Genomic DNA, 18,484 nt, shown 5'->3' with positions numbered 1-18,484 from the left:
TAGATTCCCTATTTTACAGGAAGGGTTTATAAAAGTTTTAATGTGAAATGGAGAAAGAAAGAGTACGATGCCAGTATAAACATCACTGGAGGTGTTCAAAGACTAGATGGCAATTTGGAAGGTATGTTGTAGACATGATTCGAGGATGAGACAAGTGGTTGGAATAAATGACCACTAAATTCCCTTCCAACTCAGATTTGTAATTCTAGATTCAGAAGATAAACTCAGAGGTGGTACTGAATAAAAAGGCTTTGGCTCTGGAGTCATACAAAGGTTTGAATTCCAACTTCATCAGTTTTATGATTATGACTTCACACAATTTAGTCAGCCTCTCTAAAGGATAACAATAGGCCCAGTACACAGGATTCAGTAAGATAATGCATTACTGTCTGGAACATGGTAAGTTAACTATATAATTTGTATTAGCAAGATATAGGGGCCAAAATCTAAATATCATGAAATATACAAGGAACACTGACTTAGAAATTGGGGGACCTGGTTTCTACATCTGACTTTTGCTCCTAACCATACACAATAATTTTCAACATTCTTTCCATATATCAGATTTTGTGATGCCACATTCCAGAGCAATTTTAACATACTTAAACACTTATCAGATGCTGATTATGGGGATACAACACCAAATAAACATAATCCCAGAATTTATGAGTTCACAGTTTAGCGCAAGAGATAGATAAGTTAGAGGTGTGATCAATGCTAAAACAGGGCAAGATTTTAGAGGGTGTTTCAGGGGCACATAATCAAGATGTAGGGTCAGGAAAGAATGTGTAGTAGGAGTGCCACAGCGGGGTGGAGAAGAAAAGGACACTCACACAAAAATGTTCCAAGTAAAAAGAACAGTAGGTACAGTTAGCCATGTCTGAAAACTCAAATAATGAAGAACAGTTAGAAGGCTGTTGCATTTCCACTAAGAAAGGATTGTGCCCTCAATGGGGATGAGAGATGGACAGGCTGAAGAAATTCTCAGCGGGTAGACGTGACAGTACTTTGTGATGAACTGGCTATGAGAGACCAGGGAAGTCTGGATGTAAGGAGAGATGCCTAGGTAACAAGTTTGAGTGCCTAGAGCATATGGATGGCTTTCTACAGCATAGAGATGACACCCAAAGCCATCTGTATACTCTCAGCCTGATGAAGATGAGAGGAGGAGACCCTCAGGACAGCATCCTGAGGAAACAAATAATATTTAAAAGGACAAATAAGGGAAAAGTCTGCCAAAGGGACTGAGAAGAAACCACCAGAGAGCTAGGAAGAAAAACTGGAAGGGCTGGTATCACAGATGTCAAAATATCGGTCCAAAATTCAAAACCTATGACATATCAGTATTAGCTTCATAAAAATGGACAAACACTTGGAACACTAAAAACTGTTTAAAAGCTACTTAACCATGAATGCAACTGTTAATATCCACGCATGTGTACTCAAAGTCGGAAACGGAATATGCAAACACCGAGACAGCAATTGTGTTAAAAACTTGGATTAGGTGTGATTGTTCTTATTCTATTTCCCAAACTTTCCATAGTTTTAATTTTGAAAAGGCAAACATATTACTATTGAAGAAGCTGGGGTACAAACATTTTCTAAAAGAAGACTTTTAAGACAGGATTCTCATATTCTGATGACCTATCAAGTTATTTGTACATTTTTAACCATGGTCCTGAAGAAATTAAGTTTATATCTGATCTGCAAACTATTTCAATTTAACTGAAGAATAAACAAATTTTAATGGTTTTACTTGTTTTTGTTTTAAGCAGTACTATTATTGTGGATTCAATTTTAACCGTATTTAGACAAAGGAACTTCATTATTAACACTTCAAAATATGGCAAAGTTCATAATTAATAACTTGGAGCTCATCTGAGAATAAAATTAAACCAACCAAAAGGATTTGCACAAAGTAGATACTCAATACAAAAAATCCATGTATTCAAAAAATAAATTTTGCTGCATAAATGTTTTAAAAGTAGACAAAAAAGGTTTTTTAGTAGCCTTATTGACAACTAAGGGCAAACGGGAAACACTGATCTAACACTTAGAAGGGGGATTTACATGTGATTCATACCCCTCCCCCAAGAAACATTTGCAGCTCAAAGTAGCTTTAAATGGCTTCCCAGTGTTGGCTATTTATAAATTCTAAATATTAAAGGGTACGTTCCTTAACGGTTACACTTAGCACAGCACTTTTCTAGTAAGTACTAAAAACCTTCCTAATAAATACATACATATTTGCTTATAATCATAAGCATTAAATTTGAACAGGTTATTTTCTAATGCAATAAACGCTTAATCTTAGTAAGCAAATAACTAAATTTATTTTTTGACAAATGCTTTAAAACATGGTTTTATAATACAGGATGATCCATTGCGACTTAAGTTCAAAGGAAATCAAATGTATGTATTCACATCTTCATACAATATAAAATTCTCTTATCTTATCCTTCAAGTTTTCCAGGATTACCCTGCATATCAGTATACCAACTGAGAGCCCAGGTTCCAGTTAGAAAGCTAGATTTGAATCCTAGCTCCACCACTTAATAGCTATGCAATCTGAGTAAATTACTTAATCTCTGTAAGTTTTCAATTTTGTTCTCTTTAAACAGAGGATATTGAGAGTATTACATAATATGGCTGTTGTGAAAATTAAATGAAATAACATGCCAAAAATGCTTAGCACAGTGCCTGACACATAGTAACCACTAGATAGCAAAAATAACTTCTTTGTGGAGAAATCCAATTAACACTTAAGCACAGAGACTGACTATGAAATTCCTAAGCTAAAAGCAGCTAGGCTCTGATTTGTTTGATTAGTTTAATGGTCACCTATAATAAACCAGCCTTGGATAAATATCAGTAAGAGTTACACAATTAGTGTACTCCTCAAAAATTTCTTTCAAAAGTCACATAAACTTGGGTGTTTAACAAGGCTTGTCCCTTAGACACAAACATTCACTAGCAATGTTACTTAACTGTTTTTGAAAATCTGACAAATGCTCTGAAGCCTTCACTGAAAACTGAACGTACACAAAGTTATATCCTAAATTCTTCAGGTTCATGATCCCTTGAAGCCCAACCACTGACTACTAAATATGCATGTCTTACACTAAAGAAAATAGAAGTTATTTTCCTAATTACTAAAGTTTTGTAGATTTATTGTAAAAATGAAAAAAAAAATCCAAAAAGTATGTAGAATAAGGGATGCCATATCAGAACACCATATCAGAAACACCTTAGAATATCATTCAAAAGATAGAATGGTTATGTGTGTGTGTGTGCACACGTGCGTGTATGTAAGGGAGAGAATACCATCTCTCTGGTTAAGAATAAAGTCAGAAATAGATACGACAGCCTTTTTAGATGATAATCTCAATCTCTGATAGACTTGCAGGATATATACACCGTACTTTAATGAAAATATTAATTTTCTACAACGGTATGACCTTGGACATATTAACCTAGGTTATTTTTTTTCATCTGCAAAATATGATAATCTTTAGATTGAAGACTGAGATCTCATCCTAATCTAAACTGTATTATTCTAAGAGTCCTCTTACAAAATACAGCTGTGTAAAACAAAGCAAAAGAAGAAGGTACACAAGTTAAAAAAATTTTGTTTTCTAAGCAGAATACATTCTGAAAGGAAACGTTTTAATTTTCAGGGCATAAAAAAATGTATATTGACTTCTAATATAACACTTCATTTGATACTGGCATCTTAGGTGTTCTCAATGTAGGAATTAAGAAATGTTTCTTGGCTGTATTTTTAAAGACATCTAGAAGAAAAATGCCTTTTATTAAGAAAAATAAGATCCCCAAAGCAATAAAATTACTTTAAACTATACTTTATGAAGAAAATGGATGCGTTTTTAAAAAATAAAAGATTAATATATTATCTCTCACATATCTCCTGGGATAATAGCTAGAAAGTATTTGGGGCTCTTTATAATATTGTAAGCATCTATAACAGATGCAATAGCAATATTTAAATAATCTTACTATAATACAGGATGTCACTTCTATTTTTTAAACTGATTAAACACCACTGCAAAGATACGGCCTTCAGCCTCATGAGACTGTGAATGGATTACATACTGCAAGTATTTAAAATTCCTAGTTTTAACTTATATTTAATACTATACTTAGTTATACAATGTGCTCATTTTGTTTCATAAATATTCATCTCAATACAATAACATCAGGTATAATACATAAAATCTAATCCATTAAGTCTTACCAATTTATGACCTGATGAGACACTCTTGTGGACAACATTCAGTCCTTAGAAGCTAGATTAACCCTCCAACCATGTGAGGGCATCACAACTTTTAAACTTTCGGCTTTCGATCATTATTATGTCACATTCCTCCTCCGATGCTGAATTCTAAAAAAAATTCTAGCAAAGAGTTTAAGTAAATAAGTGTTTTAATCAAATAGCCTTTAAAAATCTTTTATAGCAAAGTTTTATGTTTTACCATGATTACACAACTAATATTTTGTACTTAAGTATTTTTTTAATGTAAAATAATTTCATTATTTGATCTAGATACTTCAAACTTTAAATTTCAACATGGACTTTCAGGCCATCAGGAACACTTGCTAGCAAAGAGTCAAGTAGAAATGAAACCAATTAAAGGTTTAAGATCATGATCCAGAAATTATGATTTAACTCCAGAACTTGTTATAAACAGCTTCGTAGTCCTGTAAAATGGCACATGAGTTCTATTGTTTGGTCCATATCCATATAGGAGTTTCTAGACTTATAGCACAAGTGGCTGGATCAGTAATAATCTATTCCAATCATTTAAATGCTCAAGAAAGCACTCAAGTTTTTATACCTAAATCCTAGCCTGTCTCTATCACCCCCAATTTTAAAATCAGACAACAAGATAGAAAGAATAAAAATTCTTTGTGTTTTATATAATAGACATGACAATGTATCCTATCACACAGAAGTGGTCCTACTGCTGCTCATCTGTGTATGGACAGAGAAGAAAATCAGGTGGGGGTGGGAAGATTTAATAATGGTAAAATGAAGCAATTCTTACCTTCATTAAGAATATAATCTTAAATTTACTAAATTTTAACAAGAAAGCTTTCACTTGGGCATCTATTTTAATCACTGAAGGGTAATATTAATAAGATTTTCTGTCTGATAAGAACGCTCATTTCTATTTTAGTTGCCAGTAATCCAAAGAAAAGGCAACCCACATATTTATGGGGATATTTTTGCCTAAATTAGCCCCCTAAATAAAATGACACGATGGGGCAAGGAGAGTGGAAAAGAAGAAGGCCATTACTAAGGAAGACCAATATGTGCAAAGCTATAGAAAACGCAAAGACAGCCTTTTAAAGGAAACTCTGCAGCCATCTCTAGAGATATTTGACCCAAATGTAGGGGTTGGAGTTATGCTGTTAAAGATTTTAACTTTAAATAGAATTTTTCTATTACACATGGTCATTTAAAAGTCTCCCATACAATCTGAAGAACTATTAGGATTTTTCCAATTTACAAACATAATCTTTCCAAATGCAATCTCACAACACATTTGACTTCAATAAAATCCTACAACTTTAGTGTCTTTTGTCAAAGCACAGCCTTATAATGTAATCACCTGGTGAAGGCAAAAATCCATATTTGAGGATAAATAATAGTTCAAAGTTGTGGTCATTTCATCAATGTATTACCAAAACGTTTTAAGCAAATTTTTATGCAGCTCTTGTCTCTTATCAACCAAAAGTAGCTACCATAATTATTAAAAATGTTATTTTGATGATTTACTTTTTTGGGGGACAAGTCCCATGAGAAGATACAATACCCAGCCAAATTTAGCAAAGTAAATGCTTCCTGAAATATATGTACCGTAATGTTGGCAATCTGCTTGTCTGTTAAGGCTTTGGTGAACTAGTCATTTAAAGGGCAGACTACCTGATCCTTTGTTAAAGGGCCTGCCAACAAGCACTGTTATGATAAAAGCCTGGAAAGCCTTTGGAAGACACAATTAAACCAGCCATATAAAGCAAATTCAGTCACTTCACTATGAAGTTTGTAGAAAAAAATTTAAAGGATGAGTACATTATGCAAATGTATAGTAAATTTACGACTCAAGAACTGTAATATCAACTTTTTCCTGAACACACATTTTCAGGGGTCACACCTGAAGAGTTTCCATCACTAAATTCCAACATGTAGGAAAATCCTTATTAAAAATCTGAGATAAAACTGGGTAACTGAAATGCTAGTGGATGAACAAAGTTAAGATTAGATATTGAGAATTCTCCTAAAAAGGCTATTTACTTAGAAAGCTGTTTTTATATATTAATCATAATCTTGAATCTCTGGCAAGACTGCTATAAAAAACAAATCCTGAACATTTCTCATAGTTATTATTTCATTCTTTTTCAATCTTTGAAGAGGAAAAATCCCATTTAACTGAGAATGTGGTAGTAAAAGTTCTCATAGTATAGTAAAGCAAGAACTAGGCTTATGTTTACCTTTACTTAGTTAATTTTATGGCAAATTTATATTAGAACAAAACAGAGAACACAGGGGCAAAAAGGTAGATGATTTACATCAAGTCATTATTTCAAAACTGATATGTGAAATCAAATAAATCTACAAGAATTTCTAAAGGAACGTGCTATTTAAATGAACGTGCTTAAGCTTCATTTGATACAAAACTTCACTTTCAAGTGTAAACCAAATTAAAAAGTTCACTACACTGTTTTGAGAAATCCTGGACAAGACAAATCAGTGCTTGCTTCTCTGAAGGTCGGAAATGCTTATTTTTTAATGGAGAAAAAGAGGAAAATGGGGCAACCCTGTATGCCCCTAATAAACTGCATATAGTCTTTCCATAGATTATGTATTGGGGAAATGAAGCTAGAAGTATCAAAGATAAACTTACGAAAAAATTTGGTCCAAATGTACCTAATAGAATAAGAACACAGGAAAGACAGTGTGTTCCAAGAAATTCACATATTAGAAGACATACAAAATTACAGGAAACCCCACATATCTGTGGTTGAGCCAAAATATGATTTCAGACAATGATTAGCTATGTTAAAAACTAAATATAAAAAAAGGTGTTTATCATGATTGCATGATATCAAATGCACCTATTGGTGAAAGATATGCAAAATATATAGCTTAAAGAATTTTACTAATACAGCTTTGAAAAACAGCTCTAACAAGATAGGTTACTCATATTTTTAATAGATTATGTTCATTTGCAAATGATTTATACTCCTCATTATTGCAAAAGGAGCAGAAAAAGCTTATAGAAGCTACAAAAAAACTCCATAAGAAATTAAAATTGGATGGAGATGGGGAGAAAATAAAAATGGAGAAACAAAAGTAAGTGGAAGCCAGTTATATATTAGTCAAATAGATGCAATAAGGACCTGCAGGCTTTGTTAACAGAAAGCTGCATACTTGACTCTGAGCTTTTATTAAATAACAGCTAACATAAAGGAAATATAACTGTTCTTAAAATTTAAGATACTATCACATATTATGCTTTTAAGAGTTAATATCTCATTTATTGAAACAAAGTATGTTATGACCATCCCAGACATAGAATTAACAACATTTTCTGGACTAAGTTAGCCATATCTAAAATACGGCTAAAAACAGCTGCTGCAAATAAACACACAAACTTTCTGAAGATCAAGGGTTAACAGTCACTGCGAACAGGAGTAAGATTAGTCAAACACTACAACTCTTTTTCCCTCCTACTAGTGTGTAGGCTGACACAGAATACCTTCTCATCATGGTATTACCACCAGGTAGATAGGTGGAAAGATATGTTTTTGGCTTCTAGGACACAGGCCACACACACTACTATTTCTGGGACAAATAAAAGAAATGAAAACAAAACAAAAAACGAGCACCTTCTAAACCTTTTAGCATTTATAACCAAGAGTCTTCAAACTTTGAAAATAACCAGGCAACAAAATGGTATAAAAACATTATTTCTTGAGGATATTTATCAGTGGATACATCTCCTAAATTATTACCACCTGTTTATATTTATTTGTCAAATACGAAAAATACTTTAGAAGGCGTCAACTGAAACCTAAACAGAGAACTTAATTTTTGGTAAGCTAATGCATTTAAGTGCTCTATATCAATCACAAAAATCTAATATACTTCCTCACTTGAGTGATTCAGAGTATTAGTATGCGTGCGTGCACACACACAAACAAAGAATGTCAGCTAGAATATAATCAGTTATTTCTCTCACCTAGCTACCTACCAACCCAAATCTGAAAAAAAAAAAATTAAAATAATTCCCTTTAATATTTCTTTCTTCCCAAAAGCTGGCCAAACTATCTGCAGGTTTAAACACACTGAAGATGTGCGAGTTTAAATTTTTAAATTACTAAGGACTAGAATGGAAAATACAAGAAAACAAAACGGGTGTTATACGTTTGTTCTAGGTCAACAACTTCAGGCTATATCGAAATTTCCTTCTCATCTGAACAAGTTCGGTAAGTCTTTTTCTTTTCTTTTTCTCAATTTAAATTTTTTTTTTTTTCTGAGGAAGATTAGCCCTGAGCTAACTACTGCCAATCCTCCTCTTTTTGCTGAGGATGACTGGCCCTGAGCTAACATCCGTGCCCATCTTCCTTTACTTTATATGTGGGACGCCTACCACAGAATGGCATGCCAAGCAATGCCATGTCCGTACCCGGGATCTGAACGGGCGAACCCCGGGCCGCCAAAGCACTTAACCGCTGCGCCACGGGGCAGGCCCCTCTTTTTCTTAAAAAGCTTTGCCACAGAGTTCTAGATTCTACAGAAAAAAATAAATTGGGTTGAGCAAATCAGTTTACATACATACATAAATACACAAGTTTCCGTTCTATTCAAAGGCTTGTTTCACCTAAAACCCATTTAGTGAAGAGGAAAAATAAATAACAGCAAGAAGAAGAAAGAGACGTTATCAACTGCTTCTACCTTTTCCAACTGTTTCTCAAAATTCAACCTGAAAATAATGGCCATGACCTCTCAAGAGGAGGCTGTGGTGACTCCTATGTTGAGAAAATGTACTAAGTAAAGAGGAAGATGGTAAACACATGAGCAGAAGCGTATAATAACGGATGAGCACTTAACTCCTCCTCACTTTGGAAGGTCTGGTCATGTTATGAAAAGTGACGACAGAACGTCAGGTGTCCCATGTCAGCTAGCCATAGCAAGGCTAACAGAGGAGGAGAAACGCTCAGGATCCACTGAAACACTACTTCAAACAATGAGATACAGATCTACGGTTAAAAACCTGGCAGCAGATAATCCACCCTACACAACTATCAGAATAAAACTAGGAATGTATGACACAATATAAAGAATAGCAATTACATAATTTATAAACCAAAGTGGTGAGTAAAAATGTCTTCAAATTGCAATCCTTTTTCCAACTTAAGATAATTAAAATCCCAATTTAATACATATGTATAAAAATTACAGTACAGAAAAAATTGGTACATGAATCTGTCTCAATTTCTAAGGGACACACTCACATTAATATCCCCATGTTCCCCTTCTCTTGCCATTACCCCCCCACAAACTTTAAGAAATGAAAGATCACCTCTTAAAAAATTTCCCCAATCCTAGTAGTTGTTTCAGCTGGAGTTTTGGCAGTGTTCCCCTGCCTCTCTCCCCTCCCCACCCCCCCATATTATAGACTCGCTAAGCAGATGCACTTTTTTCCCTAGTATTTTATCCAGAACATTTCTTTTTTGTGACTATTTAAACTTCAAACAATCCTCTAAGAGACTAACACAAGTGAAGTACTTATTTATTCACATAAGACAGGAGGAAAAAAGCATGGATGTTTGAAAATTAAGTGTAATCTGTGATCTTGTTTTGGCTCTTGGATCAAGTAAAAAATGGTCATGAAGGACATTACCGGGACAACTGGCAAAATGTGAATAAAAACCATATATCACATATTAGATAATAGTATATCAAACCTGAATTTCCTAATTATACAGTTGTTACATAATAGAATCTTATTTTTAAGAAACATACGCTAAAGTACTTTTGGGTTAAAATGGACATGATATCTGCAACTTACTCTTAAATGGTTCCTAAGTAGTATGTTAGGATGATAAAGAAAGCATGACAAAATGTTAACAAATGTTGAATCTTGGTAAGATTACTGGAACTCTTTGTACTATTGTTGTAATTTTTCTGTCAATTTGAAATATTTTCAAAATACAGATTCAAATATTTTCCCTCCTTTTTGGTTAGGAAATAATGTTCTCAGAATCTTCTAGTCTATTAAGACCACTTATCCCCTTTGGAGTTTCTCCTGTTCTCTAAATGTAGATGGTGTTGCCCAAAGTCCAGGCTTGACCCTTTTACCCTATTCTGTTCCTTGGCAAACTCAGCCTCTCCTAAAGCTTGAACTCTAAAATAAAAAATAATAATAATAATAATAATAATAAAATAAATAAAAGATTCTTCAACCTCTTCTAGCCTTAACTTCTCTACCAAGGTACAGGTCTGCAGCTCCAGCTGTACCAACCAAGTATTTCCACCTTGACTTTCCATCAGTTCTTCAAACTCATCCAAAAGTAGCTAACACCAAAATCTCATCACTATTTTCTCCTTCCCAAGCCAACTCTTTCACTAATACTTCCTACCAGTTACCAACTTTGTTCCCTCAGTCAGTTAGGTTTGACACTTGGGAGTCAAATTTGACTGCTTCTCTATCATATCCAATCACAAGCAAAATCAGGTAATTTCCACCCTCTGACAACCATTTTTTTTTTCATCTCCATTGCCTAATTCAGGCCTTCACTACCTTTCTAGTATCTTTGGTCTCTATCCACTCCAACATCTCTTCTCTACTGTCTTCAAATGTTTTATGCACCAATCAGATTTAACCATTCTTTTCACATGTGCTCTATACTTTCACAGTGGCTCACAGTACTTCCTCTAACAGGAATGCTTCCTTTTCCTCGTTCTTTGCAAGATCAAAATCCACCGGCCTTTCAGGTTCCAATCAAAAAGCCACCTCCTAATGAAGCTTTGACCAATCTCTCCAGATGTACTTGAGAGGCATGAAATGCTTGATTTTTAAATGATAGTTATCACTCTCAATCATGTAAGGATGTTTTTACCTATCTTTTCCATATTAAGATTCAGCTTACTGGTTTTCCTATTTTCGACCACCACTAATCACCTCTGACATGGGATTCTTTCCTAATAGGGAACAGTTTGCCAGCTTTCCATTTCTTAAGCAAAATACACAGTCTTCAGGTTTTCTGATAGTCATGGCCAACAATGACAAAACAGAAGTAAAGGAGCTCATTTCCACTGCTTTTCTTACCTTTTTTCTTTTCCTTTTAAAACTAAGTGTGTGTGTTGTGGGGGGGGGGGGGGAGAAGAATAACATTCCACAGAGTAGGGATTTTAAAAGTACTTGGCTCTAAACCTGACTCAGAGTCAACATTTCTGATTAATAGTCAGGAAGACAGCTTTATTATTTCTAGTGATAGCAAGACTATTTTCCAGGAGGCTCTTCTACTTTCAGAAAGTAAGCTCAAGCCTGCCTGTTCAAACATCCACCTTGCTGTTCAAGTGGAGTATAAAGAAAGTAGATTTTCTAGTTAGCTTTCTATTTAGCTATATAGCTATTTATCCTATAGAAATGGAGTACAACAAGTTTGTCACAATCTTTTCCTATTTATTCTGGTTATATAAACATAGCCTAAAATTACATTAGCTTTTGTGGCAGGCCTGTCACTTGTTAACCAAAGCTGTAAAATGAAGTCAACTAATACATCTAGGTTTTTTTTTTCAGGAATATTAGCCCTGAGCTAACATCTGCTGTCAATCCTCTTTTTGCTGAGGAAGACTGGCCCTGAGCTAACATCCGTGCCCATCTTCCTCTACTTTATATGTGGGATGCCATCCCAGCAAGGCTTGATAAGCGGTGCTAGGTCCACGTCTGGGATCTGGGCCAGCGAACCCCAGCCACCAAAGCAGAGTGTGTGCACTTAACTGCTACACCACCAGGCTGGCCCCACATCTAGGTATGTTTTTACTCTATTCAACCTAAGTTTCAACCTCCTTGAATTTACATACAAATTACTTCAACTTCTCAATTTCTGCACATGCTTCAGACTGTTAAATTTATAAATGCCGTCTTCCCATAATAGCTATGACTTCTTGCTTTAACGTCATCTGAACATTTTCTAAGCACGTCCTTAGGTTTTCATCTAAATCTGAAATCCAGTCCTAAAAGGTGACAGTTCATTATGAACTTATCCTCCGATTTTTAGTATCTTTGATTATCCCCTACCAGATATCCTTAACTGGAATAGGTACAAATGTAATCAGATAATAAATTATGTAAGTACTAGGTACAAATTATTAGAGAATATATTTAGAGTGGTTACCAAACAGTTTGGGTTCATATCCTTAAGGTACTTACAACTCACTATGGTAAGTCTTTAAAATTATGTATTTCAGATCTACAACCATGCAGCACCATACAGATGAATCTCAAACGTAATACTGGGTGAAAGAGGACAGATACAAAACACAGCGTGTGATTCCACTTATTACAAGTTTGGATAGGGGAGGGAAGCGATAGGAAGGGGGCATGAAGAGGTCATGAAGGAGCTTATAATATTGTCTTGATCTGGGTGCTGGTTACACAAGCGTGTTCAGTTTGCGAAGTACATTTATGAATGGTGTACTTTTCTGACACAAATTACACTTCAATAAAAAGATTTTCAAAAAGTCTTATCACTGAGTATTCAAAAACTAGATCAGGCAAGTTCTGAAACATGAGTTTTACCAATTGGGTTAACAAATACTGGTGGATGTTCATGATATATCCAAGCTTCTTGGAGGATGAGTAAAACAAAACAAATTGTCTCATACCAGCAGCTTAGTTCTGATTTACACCTAACTTCAAAAATGAAATAGGGAACAATGATATGAAATACTGGAAACCTTTTCTAACACAAATTACTTCAGGTTATCTAAACAAGAACTTACAGCAGGTATCTAGTAAGACACACCATAATCTTACTTAGACATTCATTTTAAGTTAAAAACACATGTATACTATGTTCCTTACTCATTTCTCTTTAAATATTGGTGCTATCATAAGGAAGGACAAGCCGACTCAAGGGGATGGTGCACCTAGCAACTGTTACTCTCATGTGTTAACTACAATTCTGCATTTTCTTCACTAAGGAAGAAATACTGTAAGTTTTCATCGACAAGGTTAAATCCTTAAAGCTCCCTTACTCCTTCCTTTAGTCTACCTGAGCTAAAGTTTCTTCCCTCCAGTACTCTTTTACCTTACTTACTTGATATTTACAAGAGGCTAAAATTGTTTACTATAAATTCTTAACCTGAGCTTTTGCAGACAAAGGACTCCCAGTGAGAACCTGCTCCCCAGTGATTATCAGGATAGGTTTCTAAACTAATTCTGTCAATTTAACAAAGCAATGCCAATAATTAAGTTTGGAAAGCTGTTCTTTAAAAAAGAAAAATGTCAAAGTTTAAAGTTACTATTCTGAAATAGCAACACGCTAGGACATCACTAAAAATTGATGTCTTCACAGTAAGATAGTCTCCAGAAAGCTAATTATGGAAGCTATATCATTCCTTTTACTAAAGAGTCAAAATAAAACAGTTTGGGCTTCCTAAGAATGGGTTGTATTATTTTTGAGCTATCAGTGTCTATATTGTTCCTATATTTGGCAATGGTTTCACCTGACTGATTCCCTGAGAACTCTGCAAACGATAATTGCAGAAGACAGAAAACAACGATGGCACGTACGGGAACAGGGGAAAGAAGGCTTGACAGTAGCTTCAACTTTAGCACAATAACTGAATAACGCACTGGATATCAATGGAAAGAGAGATTATCTCACTATATGCAGAGACAGACTGATTGGTGAAAAGCTTCTCAACTTGCTAATTCTAATTTAAATAGGGAAGGAAACAAAGGGGTCATTAGGAAACTCTAAGTCAATGTGAGAAAGGTATATTAGTTACTTAAATTTTGATTAGAAGATACTCTGCTAAAAGAATCCTGGAAATAAAAGATTCTAGTCTTTCAAGTAAGGCAAAACCAAGAACCTTCATTTATCTAGGGCAGATTTAATGAAAATCGGCACACGGCTTTTAAAAGCTGCCCCTACTGAAAATGATTTCCAAGATTTCATAAATAGGAGCGTGAAACAAGGTATCTATCAACACTGATAGACAAATTTATATTTCAAAGTAAGTAGATAATGTAAGGAATTCATAGTCCTTTAAACTCCCGAATGGTTCTATTTAATAGAATCACCCTTGCAAAATACTTATTTGCCAAACTAGCAAATTTTTAAAAAATCTTAAATTTATAATAGTCAAAAATGAACAAGGCAATTTGGTGGGATATAACACAAACAAAATCTCTGGTGAAGTCGTAGTTAATATTCGTAAATCTTAACACACAAATCTTCAAACCATCTGCCATGAAAAAGAATACACAGTCCTATAATACTTTATTAGCTAACATGCCTATTAAAAAGTCTGTAGATGCTGGCCAAGCAAAGTTGTAGATAGCTGAAATTATTAAAGCTAGCCACTACTGCTCTTCTGAATTGGAAATCTAACAAGCTAGTATTAAAGTTAAAAGGAAGCCACTAGTCAGTTTCTACTGGGTTGGGCTTGTCACCTCGGTACCAACAGGCCAACTTACAGTGAAGAATGCTGATCTAGGATATAAGTTCTGATTATATTTTGGCATTAACACACTATAGACAAGTATCTGTTAACTTCTTTGGCTATGGAAAACAGACTCCAAGAAGAAGCGTAAATATTTTCAACCCATGAGACACTACAGATATAGCAACTTGCCTCATTTCTGATACCTTAAATGTTTCTGGTATCTAAAAAAGAAAACAGATAAGGAGTATTTAGCTGTAAGAACAAATGATGAGCAGGCAACTTCTATGGTTGTTTTATGAAACAAAAGAAATCTTTTAATATTAGACCCAAATTATAAAAAATAAAGCTCAAACCTTTCTACATCATTTTGATGAAAATAATAGGTATCATTCATATTGATGTCATGGTAGCTCATGAAAGTTAGCTATTTGAAATAAATTACCATACAATCTGAAAACTATTGTTATTACATTTCTAAATAGAGTGCTATTTTTCCTTTTTCTAAGGGAAAAGTACAAAGTACACCACAAAGTACTCACCCTGGATACATCTGGTAAGTCATTTGAATGATTAAACCTTCATACTTGTTTCATGCCACAATTTACACTTATGTCTTAATTTATATTGCTGTAGCTATACAATTTAGAAATTGAATTTATAAACATGGTACTATAACTTTTAAAACTTCTTGTTCTATAGGTAACTATTTAAAAATATTTTTAGTTAAGTAAGGAACACATCACTAAAAAGATACTTTGTTAGGAAATTTCTTTAAAGTGACACACAGCAAATCAAGCCTAAGAATTAAAAGACTGTTACCATTTCTAGGCAATGTAGACCATGTCTTAACATGATATGTACATGCACTTACCAATACTCTTTCCTAATGAAAGAGATGGAGCTGAGTCCATGAGTGTTATCCAAACTATGCCAGAGAACACAAATGCGTTGCCAGGCAGAGGTAAAAAGAATCTAACAAAGCTTTGTGTGAATTTTAAAAAGATCGTTTGTGCTCAACTTCTATTTATTAGACACAGAATGGAGTGCTAATAAATATCCAGCAAAATAACTGAACAGAGCATATACTACTTAAATGTGTATTAAGCAGAAAGATAAACCAAAGTATCTTTTGCCATAAATGAACTCCAAGGCTTCAGTCTATATATTAAAAAATTAAAAGTAAAATTTATACAACATTGACGTGAGAAAACAAACCATTTTAGGGGTTTACAAAACAGTAATGCAGATCTAGTAAATTTTAGCAAACAAACTTGATGTTAAGTTTCTTGCCGGGGCCGGCCTGGTGGCACAGCGATTAAGTTCGCATGTTCCGCTTCTCGGCGGCCAGGGGTTCACCGGTTCGGATCCCGGGTGTGGACATGGCACTGCTTGGCAAAAGCCACACTGTGGTAGGCATCCCACTTATAAAACAGAGGAAGATGCGCATGGATGTTAGCTCAGGGCCAGTCTTCCTCAGCAAAAAGAGGAAGATTGGCAGTAGTTAGCTCAGGGCTAACCTTCCTCAAAACAAAAAAAGTTTCTTGCCAAGAATTTAACAATGGCTATTACTTTGATACCTTGGTCTTTTCCCTCCTCCAATTTCTCAATATGAAATAACATTTTGCTTTGAGTCATTAAGGCTTTTACAGAGAAATCATATAAAATAACACAAAATTAAAATAACTGTAGGTAGTTTATTTTATAGAATATATTTTTATATTAAAATACACAAGGGTAAGTGGATCTTTCATATAATAAAATCCAATAGAATATGTAAATCCTTCCAAAAAGTAAATATACTTAAAAGTGCAGTAAAAAGAAAAGCACGTTTATATTCTATTTAAAATATAGATTGTCCTTTTGGTTTATTTTGCTGCTTTGTCCCATGCTAGATACCACGTGATTTCCCTCCCCGCTAAAATAACAAAGATCAGTTTTAATGATGAAAAACCAGTACAATGCAAAGCAATTCATGCATACCCTTTTGCATGTATACATTCCATATCTAAGTATTCATACCTATCCCAGAGGTTCTTTGATTCCTGAAACGTGTTCAAATGGAACGCTTGGTAGAAAGCAGTTGAAGGATTCCTGTGAGATCCAAGAATCAAATGGAAATGAGGTTGAGAAAGTACAGTACAATCACTACTTTTCAAAAAAAGATGGAAGATTTTAGATTTCTAATACAGTGTAACTACTTTAGTAAAAAAAAAAAAAAAAAGCCTTCTGAAAAACATTTTGAAAGAAATGAAAAACTAGATGAAATCCAAAATCCAGCAGACCCCCAACAATTCAGTTCCGAAAGAAAGGGGTAATACAGATAAAATTCAATACTAACTAGCATCCAAATGTGTGTGTCTATGTGTACATGTTTATATACATATGAATGTGACCAGTTCATAGGCTAATCAATACTACTCTGTATCAGATACCTTTATAAATTCCTGTAAGTTCAGCAGTTTAATAAAGCTGTTCTCAGGTACAGTATTCATGTGAAATAAGTTAAGCTACACCTTCATAATATAAAAACTCCTCATAGGATCTATTTGATAGGGTTTGACGACGAACAGTGAGTTCTTTTCTGCATTGGACTTGGACACAATTTCCAGCTTCAGAATCCATTTATGTATGTGTGGTTTCTCTGGGTTTGGGCAAAAAATTGTGCCGCAATTTTACAGCAGCTTTCTAATTTCTTCCATTAGTACAGTGCCCCTTTAAGGGCTAAGAGCTTATACAGCTCAATCACCATCCATTTCTACTATCCCCTGGCGACACAGTCCCTGGGGCTTCAACCATAGATTTTTAACTGATGGGCTCATGGGGCAAGCTCCCAGAATACATGATTCACCTCACATCTCAGGAGTGGTTTCTCAGGGGACTAAACTTTTGACCAACCTGTTCTCTAACAGTACCCCCCCACCTCAGCATATTTCCATAGCCTCCCCCACCCCGAACCTGTACAGTAGAAAGCTAAAAAAACTTGCCACATCACTTCTGAAATTCTTGACCCACGCTGCAACAGAGTAACAGCAGCAAGCTAAGAATATAAGTGCTTATTATATACCAGACACTACTCTGTTTTACACTTATTAACTGAATTCCAAAACAGCCCTAAGAGGAAGCTGTTATTATCGTTCCCATACAGATAAGAAAACTGGGTAAGAAGCACTTTTCTTGATGTCATGGAACTATTAGGTGGCAATCTGGTCCCAGAGTTTATGCTCTTAACCACTATGCTAAATATACAGCAGAGTTAAATTTTAACCTTTCTAGGTCTGTCTCTTTATCAGTTAAATGGTGATATTACTATCTAGCCTTGCAAAGTAGTTCAAGAACTGCACCTATACGTAAAGGTCCTGGCGTACAGTAAATGCTCAATAAATGACAGGTCAATTTTATCATCAAAATGAGGTTTAGATAGTGCGTGTCAATTCTGAGACCCTAACAAGTACCTTAAGAGAGTCTCTGCAATAAGAATTGCAGTACAGTAAGACAACTATTTCCAAGTTCTACTGGAATAGCAATAAGTATCAAAGATTTCAAACAAAACAAACACTCCACAGAATTCCATGATTTCAATACTCAGATTAAGACATTGTGTTATGGAATTTTTTTTGCGAGGAAGATTAGCCCTGAGCTAACATCCGTACCAATCTTCCTCCACTTTTTTAATACATGGGTTGCCGCCACAGTATGGCTGACGAGTGGTGTTAGGTCCGCACCTGGGATCCGAACCTGCAAACCCAGGCTGCGGAAGCAGAGTGTGCTGAACTTAACCAC

At 34.8% G+C, this 18,484-nt stretch overlaps 1 protein-coding gene across 5 annotated transcripts in view; it reads right to left on the bottom strand.

Annotated features, from left to right (window-relative positions):
- TSC22D2 (TSC22 domain family member 2) overlaps nt 1-18,484 on the bottom strand; it is a 47,553-nt gene that overhangs the window by 16,800 nt on the left and 12,269 nt on the right. Inside the window, exons 2-3 of one of the 5 annotated variants that reach the window (XR_011527229.1) lie at nt 16,724-16,795; nt 14,894-14,925 (exon numbers count right to left, since the gene is read on the bottom strand). The exons of 1 other annotated variant lie outside the window; for it this stretch is intronic. Coding sequence is in view for 2 of the 4 variants with exons in the window: in XM_070576329.1 (XP_070432430.1) it covers nt 14,908-14,925; nt 16,724-16,795 (90 nt within the window). In the remaining 2 variants the exon portion in view is untranslated. Of the gene's footprint in view, nt 1-4,252; nt 4,412-14,893; nt 14,926-16,723; nt 16,796-18,484 lie in introns of all 5 variants that reach the window. 3 more of the 5 variants (XM_070576329.1, XR_011527230.1, XM_008521431.2) reach the window with 3 other exon arrangements.

The sequence above is a fragment of the Equus przewalskii genome, chromosome 15 (genome assembly GCF_037783145.1).
Source record: "Equus przewalskii isolate Varuska chromosome 15, EquPr2, whole genome shotgun sequence".
NCBI classification, from domain to species: domain Eukaryota; kingdom Metazoa; phylum Chordata; class Mammalia; order Perissodactyla; family Equidae; genus Equus; species Equus przewalskii.
This window is presented reverse-complemented; position numbering and strand designations above follow the sequence as displayed.